The sequence below is a fragment of the Convolutriloba macropyga genome, chromosome 14 (assembly GCF_964194025.1).
Source record: "Convolutriloba macropyga chromosome 14, txConMacr16.3, whole genome shotgun sequence".
Lineage (NCBI taxonomy): Eukaryota > Metazoa > Xenacoelomorpha > Acoela > Convolutidae > Convolutriloba > Convolutriloba macropyga.
Genome location: NC_134481.1, coordinates 1343244 through 1362369, shown reverse-complemented (window position 1 = coordinate 1362369; position 19126 = coordinate 1343244). Strand labels below are relative to the sequence as shown.

The window sequence follows — 19126 nt, the reverse complement described above, 5'->3', positions numbered from 1 at the left end:
TAAAAAAAATGATTGTTTTAAAAAATAAGTTGTTTGTGATTCTTTTGATGGTTTGGACCGCTTCTAAATACCTCTATTTTTTTCTAACTAGAAGAGCAAGCACAATGCAGGCAAGGTTTTATTATCAATTTCATTTTTTGCCTCTTATAACGCATTTTATAGCAACTCTTGGCTCGTTATGTTGATTCTATGTCAACACCATTATGGTGAGAGTCAAGTGTGGGACATTTGTGGGTTGCGACCCCACAATCTCTTAATTGATTGCAATCATGTGCTCTCCACTGAGCCAAATGGGCCACACTTCGAGAATCTTTCAATGCTCTCTTATATTGAGTTATCATTTCAAGCTCCATCTTATGATCACAACTTATTTACTAGAGGAGTGTGTACTCTAACAACGCAATCATGTATAAAAAGATCTTGGATTGGAACTAATATGCTAACTAAAAATGGCTAAAAATCACCCTTTTCTGCGACAACTTGAGAAGTGACTGATCAACTCGTCTTCAATCAATTTTCAAATGATAGGAACTTTTATCAATATTTCTTAAATCTATATTAATATATATGGTCAACCGGTGGCCCTGTTTTGGCACAATTTTTGCTCAACACTTTTTCAGTCAGTCTGACTTCTCAAATCCTTTCTTGAAATGGAGTTCACTGTTCACAGCTTTGCAAAAAAAACTGCCGTTTCTGATGTTAAATGTTGACAAAAAAGCTCAAACCGACGAAAGACGAGTAAAATTTTGTTTGGTTTTGGTGAAGTGAAACCTAAAAAACACCTTTTTCTTTCTTTTGAAAATTAAAAAACTCTTAACATGGTTAGGTACTTTTTAGAATAGTGACTTTATGGAAATTCCTTTTGAAGTACTTTGGAAATATTTTTGAGTATTTAAAAGGTACCTAAACCTGTAATAATAATATTAATACTACTATCTCATTATCGCACAGATAGTGAGCAACAGTAAAAAGAGTTCAAATTTTCAATTTCTAGACATAAATTTGAGAAAGAATTCCTTCTTAAGATTCTGTTAAGATTGGTTTTGCAGTCTTTGCGGTCGCATAGCGTCTGGAGGAACTCTTTGGTCACAACAGGTCAATTTCTAGCAAAAACTGCGCTCATTTTCGTCTCTGGTTTTACGTCTCTTTATCTATATGGAAAAATCATTCGGAAAATCAAATCTTCACCTTCAACTTCCAATGCGATTCAAGCACGCAATCAAGTTCTAGCTATTTCTTTCAGACTTATTTGCATTCTGTTTTTATTTGTTCAGTTTGTTCACAGCTTAGTCGAAATGGGTCTCAAAATTTCTCATGATCACTATGTTTCAGCATGTGATTCTCGACGTGATGAAACTAGTTGCCTTCTAAGGCTATTTACAGCACTGGAAGTAATCGAAATTGTTAATAACTGTTTGTGGCTTGTGTTCGGGGTCGCCAATTCGCTGATTTTCATCGTTCTCATTCGTCCATTTCAACAGCCAATCAGAACAGCAGGAAAGTTACTGCGTAAAACTGTTCAGAAATTGAAGTTTTAACTTTAATAAGACAAAAAAAATCCCTAAGAGATTATTTTGATTCCTTTCTATCCCAATTTGAACAATTAATCCAAAATATAACTCAAATAAGAAAGTTGAACACATTTTTTTTTTCATTTTGAACACACAATATAAATGTTTCTTTCATTGGAAATTAATCTAGCAAAAAAATTCAAAATTTTTACTCAATGGATTAAAGGAAAACTTATTTGAACGGCTTAATCACCATAACAAAACAACAGAAAATAAAAAACCTCTTCTAAAAAAACCTTTCGTTCGAGATACTGATTTCTTTGTAACTATCAACAACTGGTATTGAAGACCCACATAATTATCAAATTAATAGGACTGCGCTATAAAGATCACTATTTAAGATTGTAACTCCAATTAGCTCGTAATTGAGGATTTTTTCGTTAAGCCCCCTCCCCCACCCCCATTTTATGGCTGCGCATTATTGTCAACCCCGAGCAATAACCTGCAAAACGACCTTTATATAATGATCTAATGCGTAATGGCAGGCGTTATAGCATAACGTGGGGGGGGGGGGGGGCACAAACGAAAAAAATCCCAAAATTATAGTTAAAATTTGTAATTTGAAATGAATTAGAAATTAGGATAAATGGAAGACTTGGAAATAATGAAATCATCTATAAATTCTCCTCTAACAATTGAATACTGCTTCAAGTGCAATTTGAGTTTGTCCTCCACAGAAAGAAGAGTGTAGCCATAGTCATTGGATCTCATATAAATCCAATCTGGCTTCGGAACTGAGAAGACGTCGTGGATCTCCCGACATCCCGCGGATCCAGTCACAATATGAACAGGGTACCTCGGGTTGTCATAGATGCTGTCATTCTGTACCTATTCAAGAAGAAGTAAACATAATAAAGCAGGTTAACAGCAACTGTAAATTATTCATTATCATCATCTTAATGAGAGCAAAAAGTTGTAAACATTCTGTTCCATAAAGATAATTTGCAGTAAAATGACAAAGCAGTTATCATATTTTTGGGAAGAAAAAAGAAAACGCACTTAAATTTGTGTTTAAGACTTTGAATTAAAACTTCCCGAGAAACAAAATAAATTTTTTGCTTGTTTCATAAAAAGCAAACATAGTTTTTGCTAGTGTGTTTAACCTTTTGGTTTTAATTCGACCTTGTTTGTTTTTTGTAAAAAAAAAACAGAAAACAATTTATCAACGTGCTTTTGCATGCATTTTTGTCAACTGTTTCTCCTCAGCAATAGAACTCAATTCGTTATACTTGGCTAGGTTTTTCAGACAAGCATATTATTAAACAAGGTAATCCAAGAAACAGTTCTCGGAACTTTTGTTGTACGTCAAAAATTTCTCTGTAAAAATTGAAGCTGGGTTTGAATTAGCAAAATTTTGAGCAATTACCAACTGAGCGTGCTAATTTGATACAGGTAACATTTCAAAAAATACTTTTCGAAAAAAGAACAAATAGAAAACCAGTCATGTCCCATTTATATTTACTTTGATGATACCAGCAATGATATTTGCAATGTATGATACCAGCAGTTAGGAATTCTAAAAGTTTTCTGCTAAGAGTTTTCTAAGAGTTTTGAAAGCACAATGGGCCTAAAAACGAAAATTATAACTTCCAAGGAGATAGTATCACTCATAAATGTATAATTAGCCAACTGCAGCCTCCCTTTCATCAGAAATCGAATTCAGTTTTTTTTCAAATCTCAAATATGCATCAATTTTTACACCAAGCAACTAAGAGGGAAAAAAATTAAACAAGAAACAAGTCTCTCTATTTTAAATATAAATTTGAAACATTTTCCTAGTCGCCGCTACCTTGACATGCAAGTTCATCATTCAAAACTGACATTTGAAAATCAACTGGATTCTATTTCCAATTTAAAGTCTACTGTAAATTGATCATCATGCTATCTTTGGAAAAGCATCTCCTAGGTAGTCAAGTAGTTATATCGGAGCAAGAGTGGGGGGGGGGGTAAAAGGATGTACCTATGTATTAACATTAGGTATAGCCTATTTTCGTCCAATTTCCAAAGATGTATCTAAAAAGAGAGCGAGAACAATAGACCTGTCATCTTATCGTAATTACCCAGGGGTAATTATCTTAATTACCCCAGGGAAATGCATTCGCTCTAAAGCACTTCAGCTAATCTTATCTACTTAATAAAATATATCTGCAGAACTTTCACTTTCAAAATTTTCATTTACGCATAGCTTTTTTTCAAATATTCAATTTTTTAAAAATTTTGATTATTAATGAAGTTTTGTTTCGAAGAACTTCGAACTATCGGTAGTTTTCCACAAAAAACTTGGTGAAAAAATTTTTTTGATAATTTCAATTTCTTTTTCAATTTTGTTTACTCCTCATAATGTAAAAGTATGCAAGATTTTTGGCAGTTTCTTTTGTTAGTTTCTGATTTGTTTCCCGATAGTTTCCGTTTGATAAACCCGAAACCGTAAACCAATTTTTCAAATAAAGTTGTTCTAAGAATTGATAAAATTTTTCTTAACGCTGATTTCAATGAAAAATACTAGAGCACTGAAAACCGTCACTGAAAATTTTTTGTTTTTTCTTAGTTTCAGATTCTAAAACCTGAAACTAATTTTTTTTTTGTTTGAAAATATACGTTGCAGTACAACTTTGTTGGGTATTTTTCGAAATGGAATTCAATGGTGGTAATTTCACGGTCAATTATAGATTATAGGTTTGAGTTTTTTTTAGTTTTAGTTTCTCAAACCTCAAACTACAAAACAATATGGTGTTATCAATATGGTGTTTTTAAACAAAGCATTTGATGGTGATTTTTTAACCCTAAGAAGTTACACTTTTTGGTTTTTCCGAAGTTTCAGCTTCTGAAACCTGAAACCTCAAACTATTTTTTTTGGAATTGTGTGTTACAGTACATCTTTATAGCGTAATTTTTTGCGCAAAATCCGAAGGGCATAGATTAAAGGTCGTGAAAAGAGGACAAGTTTGTTTTTCTTCGAAGTTTTAGATTCTGAAACATGAAACCTCAAATTTCTTTTGGAATTTTGTGTGACAGTACATCTTTATAGCGTAATTTTTAATGCAGAATGCAATGGGCATAAGTTATAAGTGATGAAGAGAGGACAAATTTGTATTTTTTGAAGTTTTAGATTTTGTAACTTGAAACCAATATAAAAATTTGTCAAAAAAATACCCAATTCTTGAAAAAAGTACCCATTTTTGCCACAAAATATATAGTTCTTGGCAAAAACTACCCAATTCGTGCCAAAATTACCCCATTCTCGTTAAAAAAAAGCCAATTATTAACAAAAATTACCCAATTATTGTCAAAAAGTTCCCAATTCTTGGCACAATATACTCAACTTTTGTCAAAAAATACCAAAAATTCTTTCCAAAAAATGCACAAATCTTGGCAGAAATTAGCCACTTCTTGGCAAAAACACCCAATTCTTGTCCAAAAATACCCAATCGTTGTCAAAAAATACCCAATTGTCAAAAATTGCCCAATTATTGCCGAAAAATACCCAATTCTTGGCAAAAAAATTCCAAATTCTTGAAAAACAAACACTCCATTATTGTGATAAATGCCCAACTTTTGCCAACAGAGCCCAATTCTTGACTCAAAACATCCAATTATTGTCAAAAACACCCCAATGTTACCAAAAAATATCAAACTATTGCCAGAAAAAAATTAATTCTAGAACAAAAATATCTGTGTCTAGTCAATAATTAAACAATTCATAGCAAAAAATACCCAATTATTACCAAAGTCTACTACATTTTGCCAAAAATTCCTAATTCCTGCCATAAAGAACCCAGTTCTAGCAAAAATAACACAATACTTGCCACACAAAGAGACACAAATCTCGCCAAAAATAACCATTTTTATCACAAAGTAGCGAAATCTTGTCAAAAAATACCCAAATTCTCAGCAAAATAAAAAAATTGTATCAAATATTTATCTAAAATGTATCAAAAATTAGACAATCTTGCCATCATCTGTATTTCTCTAAGTTCTTACTAACAATCCATTTATTTAAAATTATCCTTAAAAACATCAACTTTTGAGGTCATCTTTTGTAAAGACGAATCTTCTCAGGTGATCGATATAAGTTTTATGAGCACAAATTTATCACGAATTATTTGCTATTGTTCAGAATTAATCGTTAAATGTTTGAATTCAATCATAGTAATTAAACAATTAAGTCCTATTCTCATCTCAATTACAAACAATTAGGTGATGTCATCATTGTAGGAGGGCCACTGAACTCTTTGGAACAAAATTTGCACCAGCTACGTCATATGATAGCTACAATTACGGATACGTAGGTATTGTATGGGGTCACTGAACGCATGTGAACAAAAATAAACCATTCTAATTACGATATGATTGTTCTTATTTTTTCAGAGCATACAGAGCTCACGTGTTTGAAGTCTTACTCATAATAATGTAATAATTACGTCACTATTGCTTCATAATGATGTCATTTTTTATTGTAGTGTGCAAACAAAAATTCAACTCATTGTGCTTATTTTCCTTCTCGTCAACAACTCAGCTATAGTTTGACTTTTTCATTTTTTTCCAGAGACAATTTCAATCTCCTTTTCCTATAAACCTAAGTTATCAGTTAAATACCTTTCAGTGGAGATTCTTCATCTCTAGGACATCTTCCTATTTCCCATTCCAGGTAAGTCACTTCTTTTATAAAATATGAAAACAGACCAGAAAAAACGATTAAGGGGCTATTATAATCATCGTACTCATTCGCAAATAGCAAATTAAGTCTTCAGAGAGATTGATATTGAAATATCTGTAAATTAAGTTCGTTTAGGAGTTCAACCGGCTTCACCCAAAAAGGCTGGAATAATGAATATCAAATCTGTGAAATTGAACGAAAATCTTAAGGCCCACTTCTTTTTCCCCGATTTCAATGATGATGTAGCAATTATAAAGGAGAAGAAGACGTGCTTTGGCGGGGTAGCTGAACCTCCATTCTCAATTCCGAGGCAACTTCTGGTCTTCATTATTGCAATCGAGAATTTGCCTAAAGTCTCTGTTCCATACAAACAGACAACTGTAGACTTCTACGAGAACCACTTCGAAAACACAACTTTACAAGTCTCAGACAACATGGAACTGGGCAGATTAGTCCGTGCACAATTCTGTGATTATGAGTTGTCCTATAGACCAATGTATGAAAATCAATTGGGATTTTTTGAGGAGGAGAGGGAACTTAAATTTCTCTAGTGTGTGTCTGACCAGTATGACAAATTGCAGGAGCAGAAACTTGATCAGGATATTGACGAGTGGGAAAATGGGTCATTGACAGAGAGTATTATCGCAAGTATAGAAGAAAAGAACGCACTCGACCCCAGGTTAGACAACAAAAAATCTGACAAGGGAGTCCCTTTTTCGTGTTTTTCTACAGACACCGGACAAGATACAATGAAAGAAGTACAAGGAGCATCGACTGTTGAAAATACTTCAATCAAGTCTGCCGTAACCATCCTTAGTACTGTACTCAATGATTATACAGATTACCAAGATCATATTTTATCTAATGAAGCAAGTGAAAAAATATCTGAAGAACCTTCCCTCAAATCTGAGCAACCAGCGTCTTGTACAAAGACTGTCAAGAGAAGGGCTCCTGCTGTCAATAACCCTGAAAGAGTGGGAAGTAAAAATCCAGATGGTGATGAAAACGAAGACAACATGTGTCCTCCATCGCGCAAATTGAGACGAGCTGCTGAGTTGTATAGTAACTAAACTAACATGCTGAGAAATTATTTCTTTGACTGATTATTTGTCTATATTTTCGGTATAATTTCAAATCCAAAACTATTATGTCCTGAGATGACAAATTGACTGGTTAATTTGCAATATTCTGTCTTTACCCTCAGAAAAAGGTTATTTTCATGTATGCTTTTGAATTGATACTTTGATACTATAATTTATTTGAGTTTGAAAAATGCATTTTCGAAATTAACTTTTATTTAAAGTTCAATTTTGAATTAAAATATATGTCAAAAAATGCTTGTTTTTGTAATATCTGTTTTTTTCTCAAACATGGCGATTAACGACGAAAAAGGCTTGTTTTTGTAATATCTGTTTTTTCCACGACGCGGGCTTCTGCAATACACTCCCGGCAGCTGATACTGGATGAAGCGAGGCGATTAAAGTGATAATTTCGAAGCAAACTCCAGCAGCAATTTTTCCCATCAGAATGGTGCAATAAGCGTGCCGCCTTTGATAATAGATTACCTGGTCATTTTAAAGAAGAATTTTTGCCAGGAATTTTTAGATATAGAAACTCATTCAAATCGTTAATTATAGAATTTACAATTTCTTTTAAAAAGTTGAAAACCTTTGCATAATTTTTTACTGTTTTGAAAAAAAATATTCCTTTACTATCCCATTTTGTTTCAAAAAAGTCGTTTCTTTTACAAAAGGTTTCTACTTTTCATTTTTCCATTTGTCAGTTTTCGAAGTTTTTTTAATTTGAAGTTTTGAATTGAATCATTTTTTTAAATGAAAATCTTTTTTAATAAAATAATTTTTTTTTTGAAAATTGTCGTTTTTTACATAATGTTTTTAACAAAAATGTAAATCTTTTTTCATGTAAATCATTTAAAGCTGTTTTCATGTAAAATTTTCATTTTAATTTTTTTTTAATCAAGAAAAAGTTTTACTAGAATAGTTTTTCGTTCAAAAATGCCGCTTTTTACATAAGGTTTTTAACCAAAAATGCAACTTGTGTTTTTTTTATTTTTGCTTTTTTTTCTGTTTTTGATTTTTTTTATGTAAAAGTTTAAATTTAATTAATTTTTTTTGAAAAAAAAAATTTACTAGAATAATTTTTCTTTCAAAAATGCCGTTTTTTACATAAGGTTTTAAACAAAAAATGCAACTTGTGTTGTTTTTTACTTTTTCCATTTTTCCTTTTTTTCTGTTTTTGAATTTTTTTTGTAAGTTTTTAAAATTAATCAATTTTTTTTTTGAAAAAACAAGTTTTACTAGAATAATTTTTCTTTCAAAAATGCCGTTTTTTACATAAGGTTTTTAACAAAAAATGCAACTTACGTTGTTTTTTACATAAGGTTTTAAACAAAAAATGCAACTTGTGTTGTTTTTTACTTTTTCTATTTTTCCTTTTTTTCTGTTTTTGAATTTTTTTATGTAAATTTTTCAAATTAATTAATTTTTTTTGAAAAAACAAGTTTTAGTAGAACAATTTTTCTTTCAAAAATGCCGTTTTTTACATAAGGTTTTTAACAAAAAAGCAACTTGTGTTGTTTTTTATTTTTCTATTTTCCTTTTTTTCTGTCTTTGAAGTTTTTTATGTAAAATTTTAAATTTAATTAAATTTTTTTGCAAAAACAATTTTTACTAGAATAGTTTTGCTTTAAAAAATGCCGTTTTTTACATAAGGGTTGTAACAAAAAATACAACTTGCGTTGTTTTTTATTTTTCTATTCTTCCTTTTTTCTGTTTTTGAAGTCTTTTATGTAAAATTTTTAACTAAAATAATTTTTAAAAAAAATATGTTTTACTAAAATAATTTGTCTTTCAAAAATGTCGTTTTTTACATAAAATTTTTACCAAAAAATGCAATTTTTGTTTTCTATTATTTTTTGCTTCGGTTTTGAAGTTTTTTAATGTAAAATTTTAAATTTAATAATTTTTTTTGAAAAAACAAGTTTTACTGGAATAATTTTTCTTTCAAAAATGTCGTTGTTTAGATAAGGTTTTTAACAAAAAATGTTATTTTTTTGTTTTTTATTTTTCTATTTTGCAGTTTTTAAATTTTTTTATGTAAAACATTTTTTTTTCAAAAATGCCGTTTTTTACATTATGTATTCAACAAAAAATGTGAACTTTGTTGTTTTTTTTTGTTTTCCTGCTTTTCCTTTTTTCAGTTTTTGAATTTTTTTGTAAAATTTTTAATTGAATTATTTTTTTGGAAAAATATTGTTTAAGTAAAACAATTTCTTTCCAAATGTCGTTTTTTGCATAATATTTTCAACAAAAAAAATGTAAGTTTTGATGTTATTTTTTTGGAAAAATATTGTTTAAGTAAAACAATTTTTTTCCAAATGTCGTTTTTTGCATAATATTTTCAACAAAAAAAATGTAAGTTTTGATGTTTTTTCTCATTCTATATTTCAATGTTTCAGCTCTTGCAGTTTTTTGCAATTTAATTAGCAAAGCCGAAAATTGTAAAAATCAAAATATTACAATTATTACGAAAATCAATTTTTATTACCATTGTTTATTACAAATTAATACACTTATTGACAAAATTCAAGGAAATCTATATCAATTCAAGCTTTTGATGACAAACTTATTTCTTTTAATTTTTCATTATAAACAATTACATTTTTATTAATATTATATTCTTCTTAAGAATCTCCGATTTATTCATTGTCTCATGATAAACATACTTCAGAGTAAACCCCGGGGTAACGGTGTCGTGCGGTGACAAGTACTGGCTTCAAGCATCTCTAGCGTGCATCTTTGGATGTCGTTCGGAAATGAAAGATCGTTGGGCGCGCAGAGCGCGCCTCGCGGCAGAGCTGAGATCAACGATCTTTTATTTCCGAACAACATCCAAAGATGCACGCTAGGGATGCTTGAAGCCAGTACTTGTCACCGCGCGACACCGTTACACCGGGGTTTACTCTGAAGTATGTTTATCGTGAGACAATGAATAAATCGCAGCTTCTTAAGAAGAATATGATATTAATGAAAATGTAATTGTTTAAAATGAAAAATTAAAAGAAATAAGTTTGTCATCAAAAGCTTGATTTGATATAGATTTCCTTAAATTTTATCATTAATTGTATTAATTTGTAATAAACAATGGTAATAAATAATTGATTTTCGTAATAATTGTAATATATTGATTTTTACAATTTTCGGCTTTGCTAAAGAAATTGCAAAAAACTTCAAGAGCTGAAACATTGAAAAATAGAATAAGAAAAAACATCAAAACTTACATTTTTTTTGTTGAATATATTATGCAAAAAACGACATTTGGAAAAAAATTGTTTTACTTAAACAATATTTTTCCAAAAAAATAATTCAATTAAAAATTTTACCAAAAAAGTTCAAAAACTGAAAAAAGGAAAAGCGGAAAAACAAAATACAACAAAATTCTCATTTTTTGTTGAATACATAATGTAAAAAACGGCATTTTTGAAAAAAAATGTTTTACATAAAAAAATTTAAAAACTGCAAATCAGAAAAATAAAAAACAACAAAAAAAACATTTTTTGTTAAAAACCTTATCTAAAAAACGACATCTTTGAAAGAAAAATTATTCCAATAAAACTTGTTTTTTCAAAGAAAATTATTAAATTTAACATTTTACATTAAAAAACTTCAACAACCGAAGCAAAAAATAATAGAAAACAAAAATTGCATTTTTTGGTAAAAACTTTATGTAAAAAACGACATTTTTGAAAGATAAATTATTTTAGTAAAACATATTTTTTTAAAAAAATTATTTTAGTTAAAAATTTTACATAAAAGACTTCAAAAACAGAAAAAGGAAAAATAGAAAAATAAAAAACAACGCAATTTGCATTTTTTGTTACAAAGCTTATTTTATTTATTTGTTAAAACTTTATTTGTTACAAACCATTTTTTAAAGAAAAAGTATTCTAGTAAAAATTGTTTTTGCAAAAAAATTTCATTAAAGTTAAAATTTTACAAAAAAAACTTCAAAAACAGAAAAAAAGGAAAATAGAAAAATAAAAAACAACACAAGTTGCATTTTTTGTTAAAAACCTTATGTAAAAGCGGCATTTTTGAAAGAAAAATTGTTCTACTAAAACTTGTTTTTTCAAAAAAAATTAATTAATTTTAAAAATTTACATAAAAAAATTCAAAAACAGAAAAAAAGGAAAATAGAAAAAATAAAAAACAACACAAGTTGCATTTTTTGTTAAAAACCTTATGTAAAAAACGGCATTTTTGAAAGAAAAATTATTCTAGTAAAACTTGTTTTTTCAAAAAAAAATTAATTAATTTTAAAAACTTACATAGAAAAAATTCAAAAACAGAAAAAAAGGAAAAATAGAAAAAGTAAAAAAAAACACAAGTTGCATTTTTTGTTTAAAACCTTATGTAGTAAACGGCATTTTCGAAAATAAAATTGTTCTAGTAATTTTTTTTTCCAAAAAAAATTAATTAAATTTAAACTTTTACATAAAAAAATTCACAAACAGAAAAAAAGCAAAAATAAAAAAAACACAAGTTGCATTTTTTGTTAAAAACCTTATGTAAAAAACGGCATTTTTGAAAGAAAAACTATTCTAGTAGAACTTTTTCTTGATTAAAAAAATAATTAAATTGAAATGAAAAAAGCTTAATTTACATGAAAAAAGCTTTAGATGATTTACATGAAAAAGATTTACATTTTTGTAAAAAACATTATGTAAAAAACGACAATATTAAAAAAAAATTATTTTATTAAAAAAGATTTTCATTTAGAAAAATGATTCAATTCAAAACTTCAAATTAAAAAACCTTCAAAAACTGACAAATGGAAAAATGAAAAATAGAAGCCTTTTGTAAAAAAAACGACTTTTTTGAAACAAAATGGGATAGTAAAAGAATATTTTTTTCAAAACAGTGAAAAATTATGCAAAGGTTTTCAACTTTTTTTAAAAAAAATTGTAAATACTATACTTAACGATTTGAATGAGTTTCTATATCTAAATATTCCTGCCAAAAATTCTTCTTTAAAATGACCAGGTAATCTATTATCAAAGGCGGCACGCTTATTGCAGCATTCTGATGGGAAAATTTGCTGCTGAAGTTTGCTTTGAAATTATCACTGTAATCGCCTCGCTTCATCCAGTATCAGCTTCCGGGAGTGGATTGCAGAAGCCCGCGTCTTGGAAAAAACAGATATTACAAAAACAAGACTTTTTCGTCGTTAACCGCCATTTTTGAGAAAAAAACAGATATTACAAAAACAAGCATTTTTTGACATAAATTTTAATTCAAAAATGAACTTAAATAAAAAATAATTTCGAAAATGCATTTTTAAAACTCAAATAAATTATAGTATCAAAGTATCAATTCAAAAGCATACATGAAAATAACCTTTTTCTGAGTGTAAAGACAGAATATTGCAAATTAACCAGTCAATTAGTCATCTCAGGACATAATAGTTTTGGATCTGAAATTATACCGAAGAAATAAACAAATAATCAGTCAAAGAAATAACTTCTCAGCATGTTAGTTTGGTTACTATACAACTCAGCAGCTCGTCTCAATTTGCGCGATGGAGGACACATGTTGTCTTCGTTTTCATCACCATCTGGATTTTTACTTCCCATTCTTTCAGGGTTATTGACAGCAGGAGCCCTTCTCTTGATAGTCTTTGTACAAGACGCTGGTTGCTCAGATTTGAGGGAAGGTTTTTCAGATATTTTTTCACTTGCTTCATTAGATAAAATATGATCTTGGTAATCTGTATAATCATTGAGTACAGTACTAAGGATGGTTACGGCAGACTTGATTGAAGTATTTTCAACAATCGATGCTCCTTGTACTTCTTTCATTGTATCTTGTCCGGTGTCTGTAGAAAAACACGAAAAAGGGACTGCCTTGTCAGATTTTTTGTTGTCTAACCTGGGGTCGAGTGCGTTCTTTTCTTCTATACTTGCGATAATACTCTCTGTCAATGACCCATTTTCCCACTCGTCAATATCCTGATCAAGTTTCTGCTCCTGCAATTTGTCATACTGGTCAGACACACACTAGAGAAATTTAAGTTCCCTCTCCTCCTCAAAAAATCCCAATTGATTTTCATACATTGGTCTATAGGACAACTCATAATCACAGAATTGTGCACGGACTGATCTGCCCAGTTCCATGTTGTCTGAGACTTGTAAAGTTGTGTTTTCGAAGTGGTTCTCGTAGAAGTCTACAGTTGTCTGTTTGTATGGAACAGAGACTTCAGGCAAATTCTCGATTGCAATAATGAAGACCAGAAGTTGCCTCGGAATTGAGAATGGAGGTTCAGCTACCCCGCCAAAGCACGTCTTCTTCTCCTTTATAATTGCTACATCATCATTGAAATCGGGGAAGAAGAAGTGGGCCTTAAGATTTTTGTTCAATTTCACAGATTTGATATTCATTATTCCAGCCTTTTTGGGTGAAGCCGGTTGAACTCCTAAACGAACTTAATTTACAGATATTCCAATATCATTCTCTCTGAAGACTTAAAATGCTATTTGCGAATGAGTACGATGATTATAATAGCCCTTTAATCGTTTTTTCTGGTCTGTTTTCATACTTTATAAAAGAGGTGACTTACCAGGAATGGGAAATAGGAAGATGTCCTAGAGATGAAGAATCTCGACTGAAAGGTTTTTAACTGATAACTTAGGTTTGTAGGAAAAGGAGATTGAAATTGTCTCTGGAAAAAAATGAAAAAGTCAAACTATAGCTGAGTTGTTGACGAGAAGGAAAATAAGCACAATGAGTTGAATTTTTGTTTGCACACTACAATAAAAAATGACATCATTATGAAGCAATAGTGAGGTAATTATTACATTATTATGAGTAAGACTTCAAGCACGTGAGCTCTGGATGCTCTGATAAAATAAGAACAATCATATCGTAATTAGAATGGTTTATTTTTGTTCACATGCGTTGAGTGACCCCATACAATACCTACGTATCCGTAATTGTAGCTATCATATGACGTAGCTGGTGCAAATTTTGTTCCAAAGAGTTCAGTCGCCCTCCTACAATGATGACATCACCTAATTGTTCGTTATTGAGAAGAGAGTAGGACGTAATTGTTAAATTACTATGATTGAACTCAAACATTTAACGATTAATTCTGTACAATAGCAAATAATTAGTGATAAATTTGTGCTCATAAAACTTATATCGATCACCTGAGAAGATTCGTCTTTACAAAAGATGACCTCAAAAGTTGATGTTTTTAAGGATGTTTTTAAATAAATGGATTGTTAGTAGGAACTTAGAGAAATACAGATGATGGCAAGATTGTCTAATTTTTGATATATTTTAGATAAATATTTGATACAATTTTTTATTTTGCATAGAATTTGGGTATTTTTTGACAAGATTTCGCTACTTTGCGATAAAAATGGTTATTTTGGCGAGATTTGTGTCTCTTTGTGTGGCAAGTATTGTGTTTTTTTGCTAGAACTGGGTTCTTTATGACAGGAATTAGGAATTTTTGGCAAAATGTAGTAGACTTTGGTAATAATTGGGTATTTTTTGCTATGAATTGTTTAATTCTTGACTAGACACAGATATTTTTGTTCTAGAATTTATTTTTTCTGGCAACAGTTTGATATTTTTTGGTAACATTTGGGTGTTTGTGACAATAATTGGATGTTTTGAGTCAAGAATTGGGCTCTGTTGGCAACAGTTGGGCATTTTTCACAATAATGGAGTGTTTGTTTTTCAAGAATTTGGAATTTTTTTGCCAAGAATTGGGTAATTTTTCGGCAATAATTGGGTAATTTTTGACAATTGGGTATTTTTTGACAACGATTGGGTATTTTTGGACAAAAATTGGGTGTTTTTGCCAAGAAGTGGCTAATTTCTGCCAAGATTTGTGCATTTTTTGGAAAGAATTTGTTAATTTTTGACAAGAGTTGAGTTTTTTTTGCCAAGAATTCGGAACTTTTTGACAATAATTGGGTAATTTTTGTCAATAATTGGCTATTTTTTAACGAGAATGGGGTAATTTTGGCATGAATTGGGTAGTTTTTGCCAATAACTAGTTATTTTGTGGCAAAAATGGGTACTTTTTTCAAGAATTGGGTATTTTTTTGACAAATTTTTATATTGGTTTCAAGTTTCAAAATCTAAAACTTCAAAAAATACAAACTTGTCCTCTCTTCATGACTTATAAATTATGCCCATTGCATTCTGCATTAAAAATTACGCTATAAAGATGTACTGTAACACAAAATTCCAAAAAAAATTGAGGTTTCAGGTTTCAGAATCTAAAACTTCGGAAAAACCAAAAAGTGTAACTTCTTAGGGTTAAAAAATCACCATCAAATGCTTTGTTTAAAAACACCATATTGAAAACACCATATTGTTTTGTAGTTTGAGGTTTGAGAAACTAAAACTACAAAAAACTCAAACCTATAATCTATAATTGACCGTGAAATTACCACCATTGAATTCCATTTCGAAAAATACCCAACAAAGTTGTACTGCAACGTATATTTTCAAACAAAAAAAATAGTTTCAGGTTTTAGAATCTGAAACTAAGAAAAAACAAAAAATTTTCATTGACGGTTTTCAGTGCTTTAGTATTTTTCATTGAAATCAGCGTTAAGAAAAATTTTATCATTTCTTAGAACAATTTTATTTGAAAAATTGGCTTACGGTTTCGGGTTTATCAAAAAAATTTTTTCACCAAGTTTTTTTGTGGAAAACTTCCGATAATTTGAAGTTTTTCGAAACAAAACTTCATTAATAATCAAAAATTTTAAAATATTGAATATTTGAAAAAAGCTATGCGTAAATGAAAATTTTGAAAGTGAAAGTTCTGCAGATATATTTTATTTAGTAGATAAGATTAGCTGAAGTGCATTAGAGCGGATGCATTTCCCTGGGGTAATTAAGATAATTACCCCTGGGTAATTACGATAAGATGACAGGTCTCTTGTTGTCACTCTCTTTTTAGGTACATCTTCGGAAATTGGACGAAAATAGGCTATACCTAATGTTAATACATAGGTACATCCTTTTACCCCCCCACTCTTGCTCCGATATAACTACTTAGTCACAATGGTCGTTTTCAACCTATAGTGCCTTCACGTCTCTAATTAGGAGGAAAATTCTTGCATGTTTTCATGCTTTAATTGCTGGAAACATATAGCGCATAAATCTTTAAAGTTAAATTAACTGGGAAAGAGTTCTTTTTGCGACTCAAGTTTGATAGCTGTTGCACTCTTTCCTGACAAATCGCATCCCCCACTTAATCTGCTTGCTTCAAAAATTAGCACAACTATACATCAAGTAATTATACGGTCTTGCGGAACATCCAAAAACATCAAGTGTTCTGCTAAATGTAGATCATAACCGAATGAAAAAATAGCTCGTATTTAAAGGCAAAAAAAACGAAATGGAGTTTAGGATCTTTTCAATAATTGCCCCCCTTTTGCAAAAGGGGGGCCTATTCTTGAATAGAATTTAAGCGAGCGATTTATTAACCAATCAGAGACGACTAAATTTTCCGTGTATGCTCATACTGTGTTAAACTGGACAGAATAAAATGCGTCATGCTAGGGCAATTAGCCGAACTGGAATACAAAGTGAAAAGAACTTCCGACTGGCGGGTCGGTGGGAGCGCTTCGCAGCGATAACCGACCCGCGATTTCCGGATTACATCTCACAGCGCGTGAGAGGCAGGGCCGTGAACAGCGGTCCGCAATTTCGCTTAAACTGACATTCGGCTATCTAAACTGTAGGCCAACTAATATTGTGGTAAAGTATAGCACAAAAGAGGTGGCGATTCTCTACTAGGTATCAAAGGGGGGGACAATTGTTGAAAAAATCAGGAGTTTAAAAAAAGAAATAAGTCATCCCATCTGGTTAGAGAATATTTGGTTTTAAAAAAATTTAAAACGAGTTTTCAATTAGAGCAATTAAATTATATGCAAACATCATCTCCTGATCATTTGTTGATAATAAATTATTCAGTTCTGATGGTTGACCATTTATTTTTGGTGCGCTCAAAGGTATTTAACCTAAATATCATGCTTGATAAATTTTATGATCCCTTCAAAATATTTTGGTAAATTCGATCTATTTTATTAGGCCTATCTTTGAGATTCATTAGCTTTTGGGCCCCTTCGGCATGAAAACTGCAAAGGAAGAGAGGACAAAAAGGAAAGGCAGGGAACTTTACACTTCAACTAGGAAATGAAGGTGATAAATTATATTCTGACCCACGGCAGAGCAAAAAATGTTTTTAGATTGTATTCCTCATTTTCTATCCCTTGATAGTTAGAGTAAACATTTTTTAAAACTTTAACCACTGTTTCCACAATTGTAAAAAATCAGCATTTTCGGAACCCAATTAAAGTTCTTGACCGATTGCTTGGAAATTACATTAAATTCTGAACCAAACTGAATGGATTGAGTTCTTGACAACTGATGAAAGAAAAATTAATCCTTCAAGAAAACCATACAAACCCGTGCAATTTGGTGCGAAGCACAAAGTTACCACTCAGATCATAAAAAAGTTTGAGAAAAAAATTTGTTAAAAATGTGCATTCACGACAGGCAAATTGCAAAATTGCAATTTAAAAAAAATCATTTTCAGACTCTAATTGACCTGCTGAATTTGAAAAATTAAGAAAAATAGCAGTAAAGCGTCACTTGTAAAAAAAAATTAAAATATGAAAACCTGAAAAAACTGTTGATGTTCAAAACCATATACTTCTTGCGCTGTTTGTAACGCAGACTTGAGCTTCACTTTCTCATCTTTCAATAAGTTGCTTTCATTCTTCTACCGTAATGTAGAACATTTTCCCGTAATTAACTGACATTTTTCGATCAACTGTCGTTTGAAAACACAATTTTTGAGCTACTGTTTTTCATGAAAACTTCATAAAAAATTGCAGCAGGAGTTTCTATTCAGTCATTTACAATAACTCTTTCTCGCAACAAGGTTTTTAATAAATTCTTTGATCTAAACGAAAAAATATCTTGCATGTCATTGAAATTCGTTCGTTTCGTTAAAAACATTCAAAATATATAAAACCTTATTTTCTTCTTATCGATGAAAAATGAGCCCTTGAAAAATAGTCAAAATATTGCATTTAATTACAATAAGTTTAAGTTAGCGCAGAAAAAATACCCCGAGTTTGCTGAGGGGTACTTGAAGACCAGTGAAATCAATAAGTTTTGATTTAAGCCCCATTGTTGGTCTATTTTACGAGCATCGTCCAAAATATTTCGTTTTGTCTTGTTTGCAGCAGCAATCATTTTCACGGCTTAACAAATCTTTTTAGCAGCATTTAGTCTGCGACATTTCCTGGCACCTATTCATGCAAAAATTCACGAATAAAAACCAGTCCTCGTCAAGTTCAAAAATTTGTTCACAAACAGACATCGTCTCGTATTCAGTTTACTATAAAAATGTCTCAGGGAATGGTTTCAAAAAAATTAAGTGTTCATGACTTCAAAACAAATATTACTGAAATAAATCTTATCAGTTGCATGTTTACAAGCTGACAAAATTGTTATTTGATCAAATCTAACCAAAATGGGTTTTAAAAAATCAGAAAAATAGAAAAAAAATAAAACGTTTGTTGTACTTGTCAGTGAAGAAGTTAGCATTAAAAACGAAGTAACGTAAAAGATAACTGTCAAAAACCTCAAAGCATAACTCTTACAGGATAAAATGTAAAAGAACTCAGAACTTCGTGTTCAATCAATACTTTTAAAATGGCCCACGAAATGAAATGCAAAATAGTGCCGTTCAGTTTTACCTGTTTAGCTCGTTTTTAATTCTCGGAATTATGTTTGCAAACGCATCTCATAAGAAAACGATAAAGCACCAATAGAGTTCA

General features: G+C 30.4%; 1 protein-coding gene across 2 annotated transcripts in view; it reads right to left on the bottom strand.

Moving 5' to 3' along the window:
* LOC142353569 (acid phosphatase type 7-like) overlaps positions 1-19126 on the bottom strand; it is a 34095-nt gene that overhangs the window by 1140 nt on the left and 13829 nt on the right. The window contains exon 6 of one of the 2 annotated variants that reach the window (XM_075405847.1): positions 2205-2399. In XM_075405847.1, the coding sequence (XP_075261962.1) occupies positions 2205-2399 (195 nt within the window). Of the gene's footprint in view, positions 1-2123; positions 2400-19126 lie in introns of those variants that run through there. The other variant, XM_075405846.1, reaches the window with a different exon arrangement.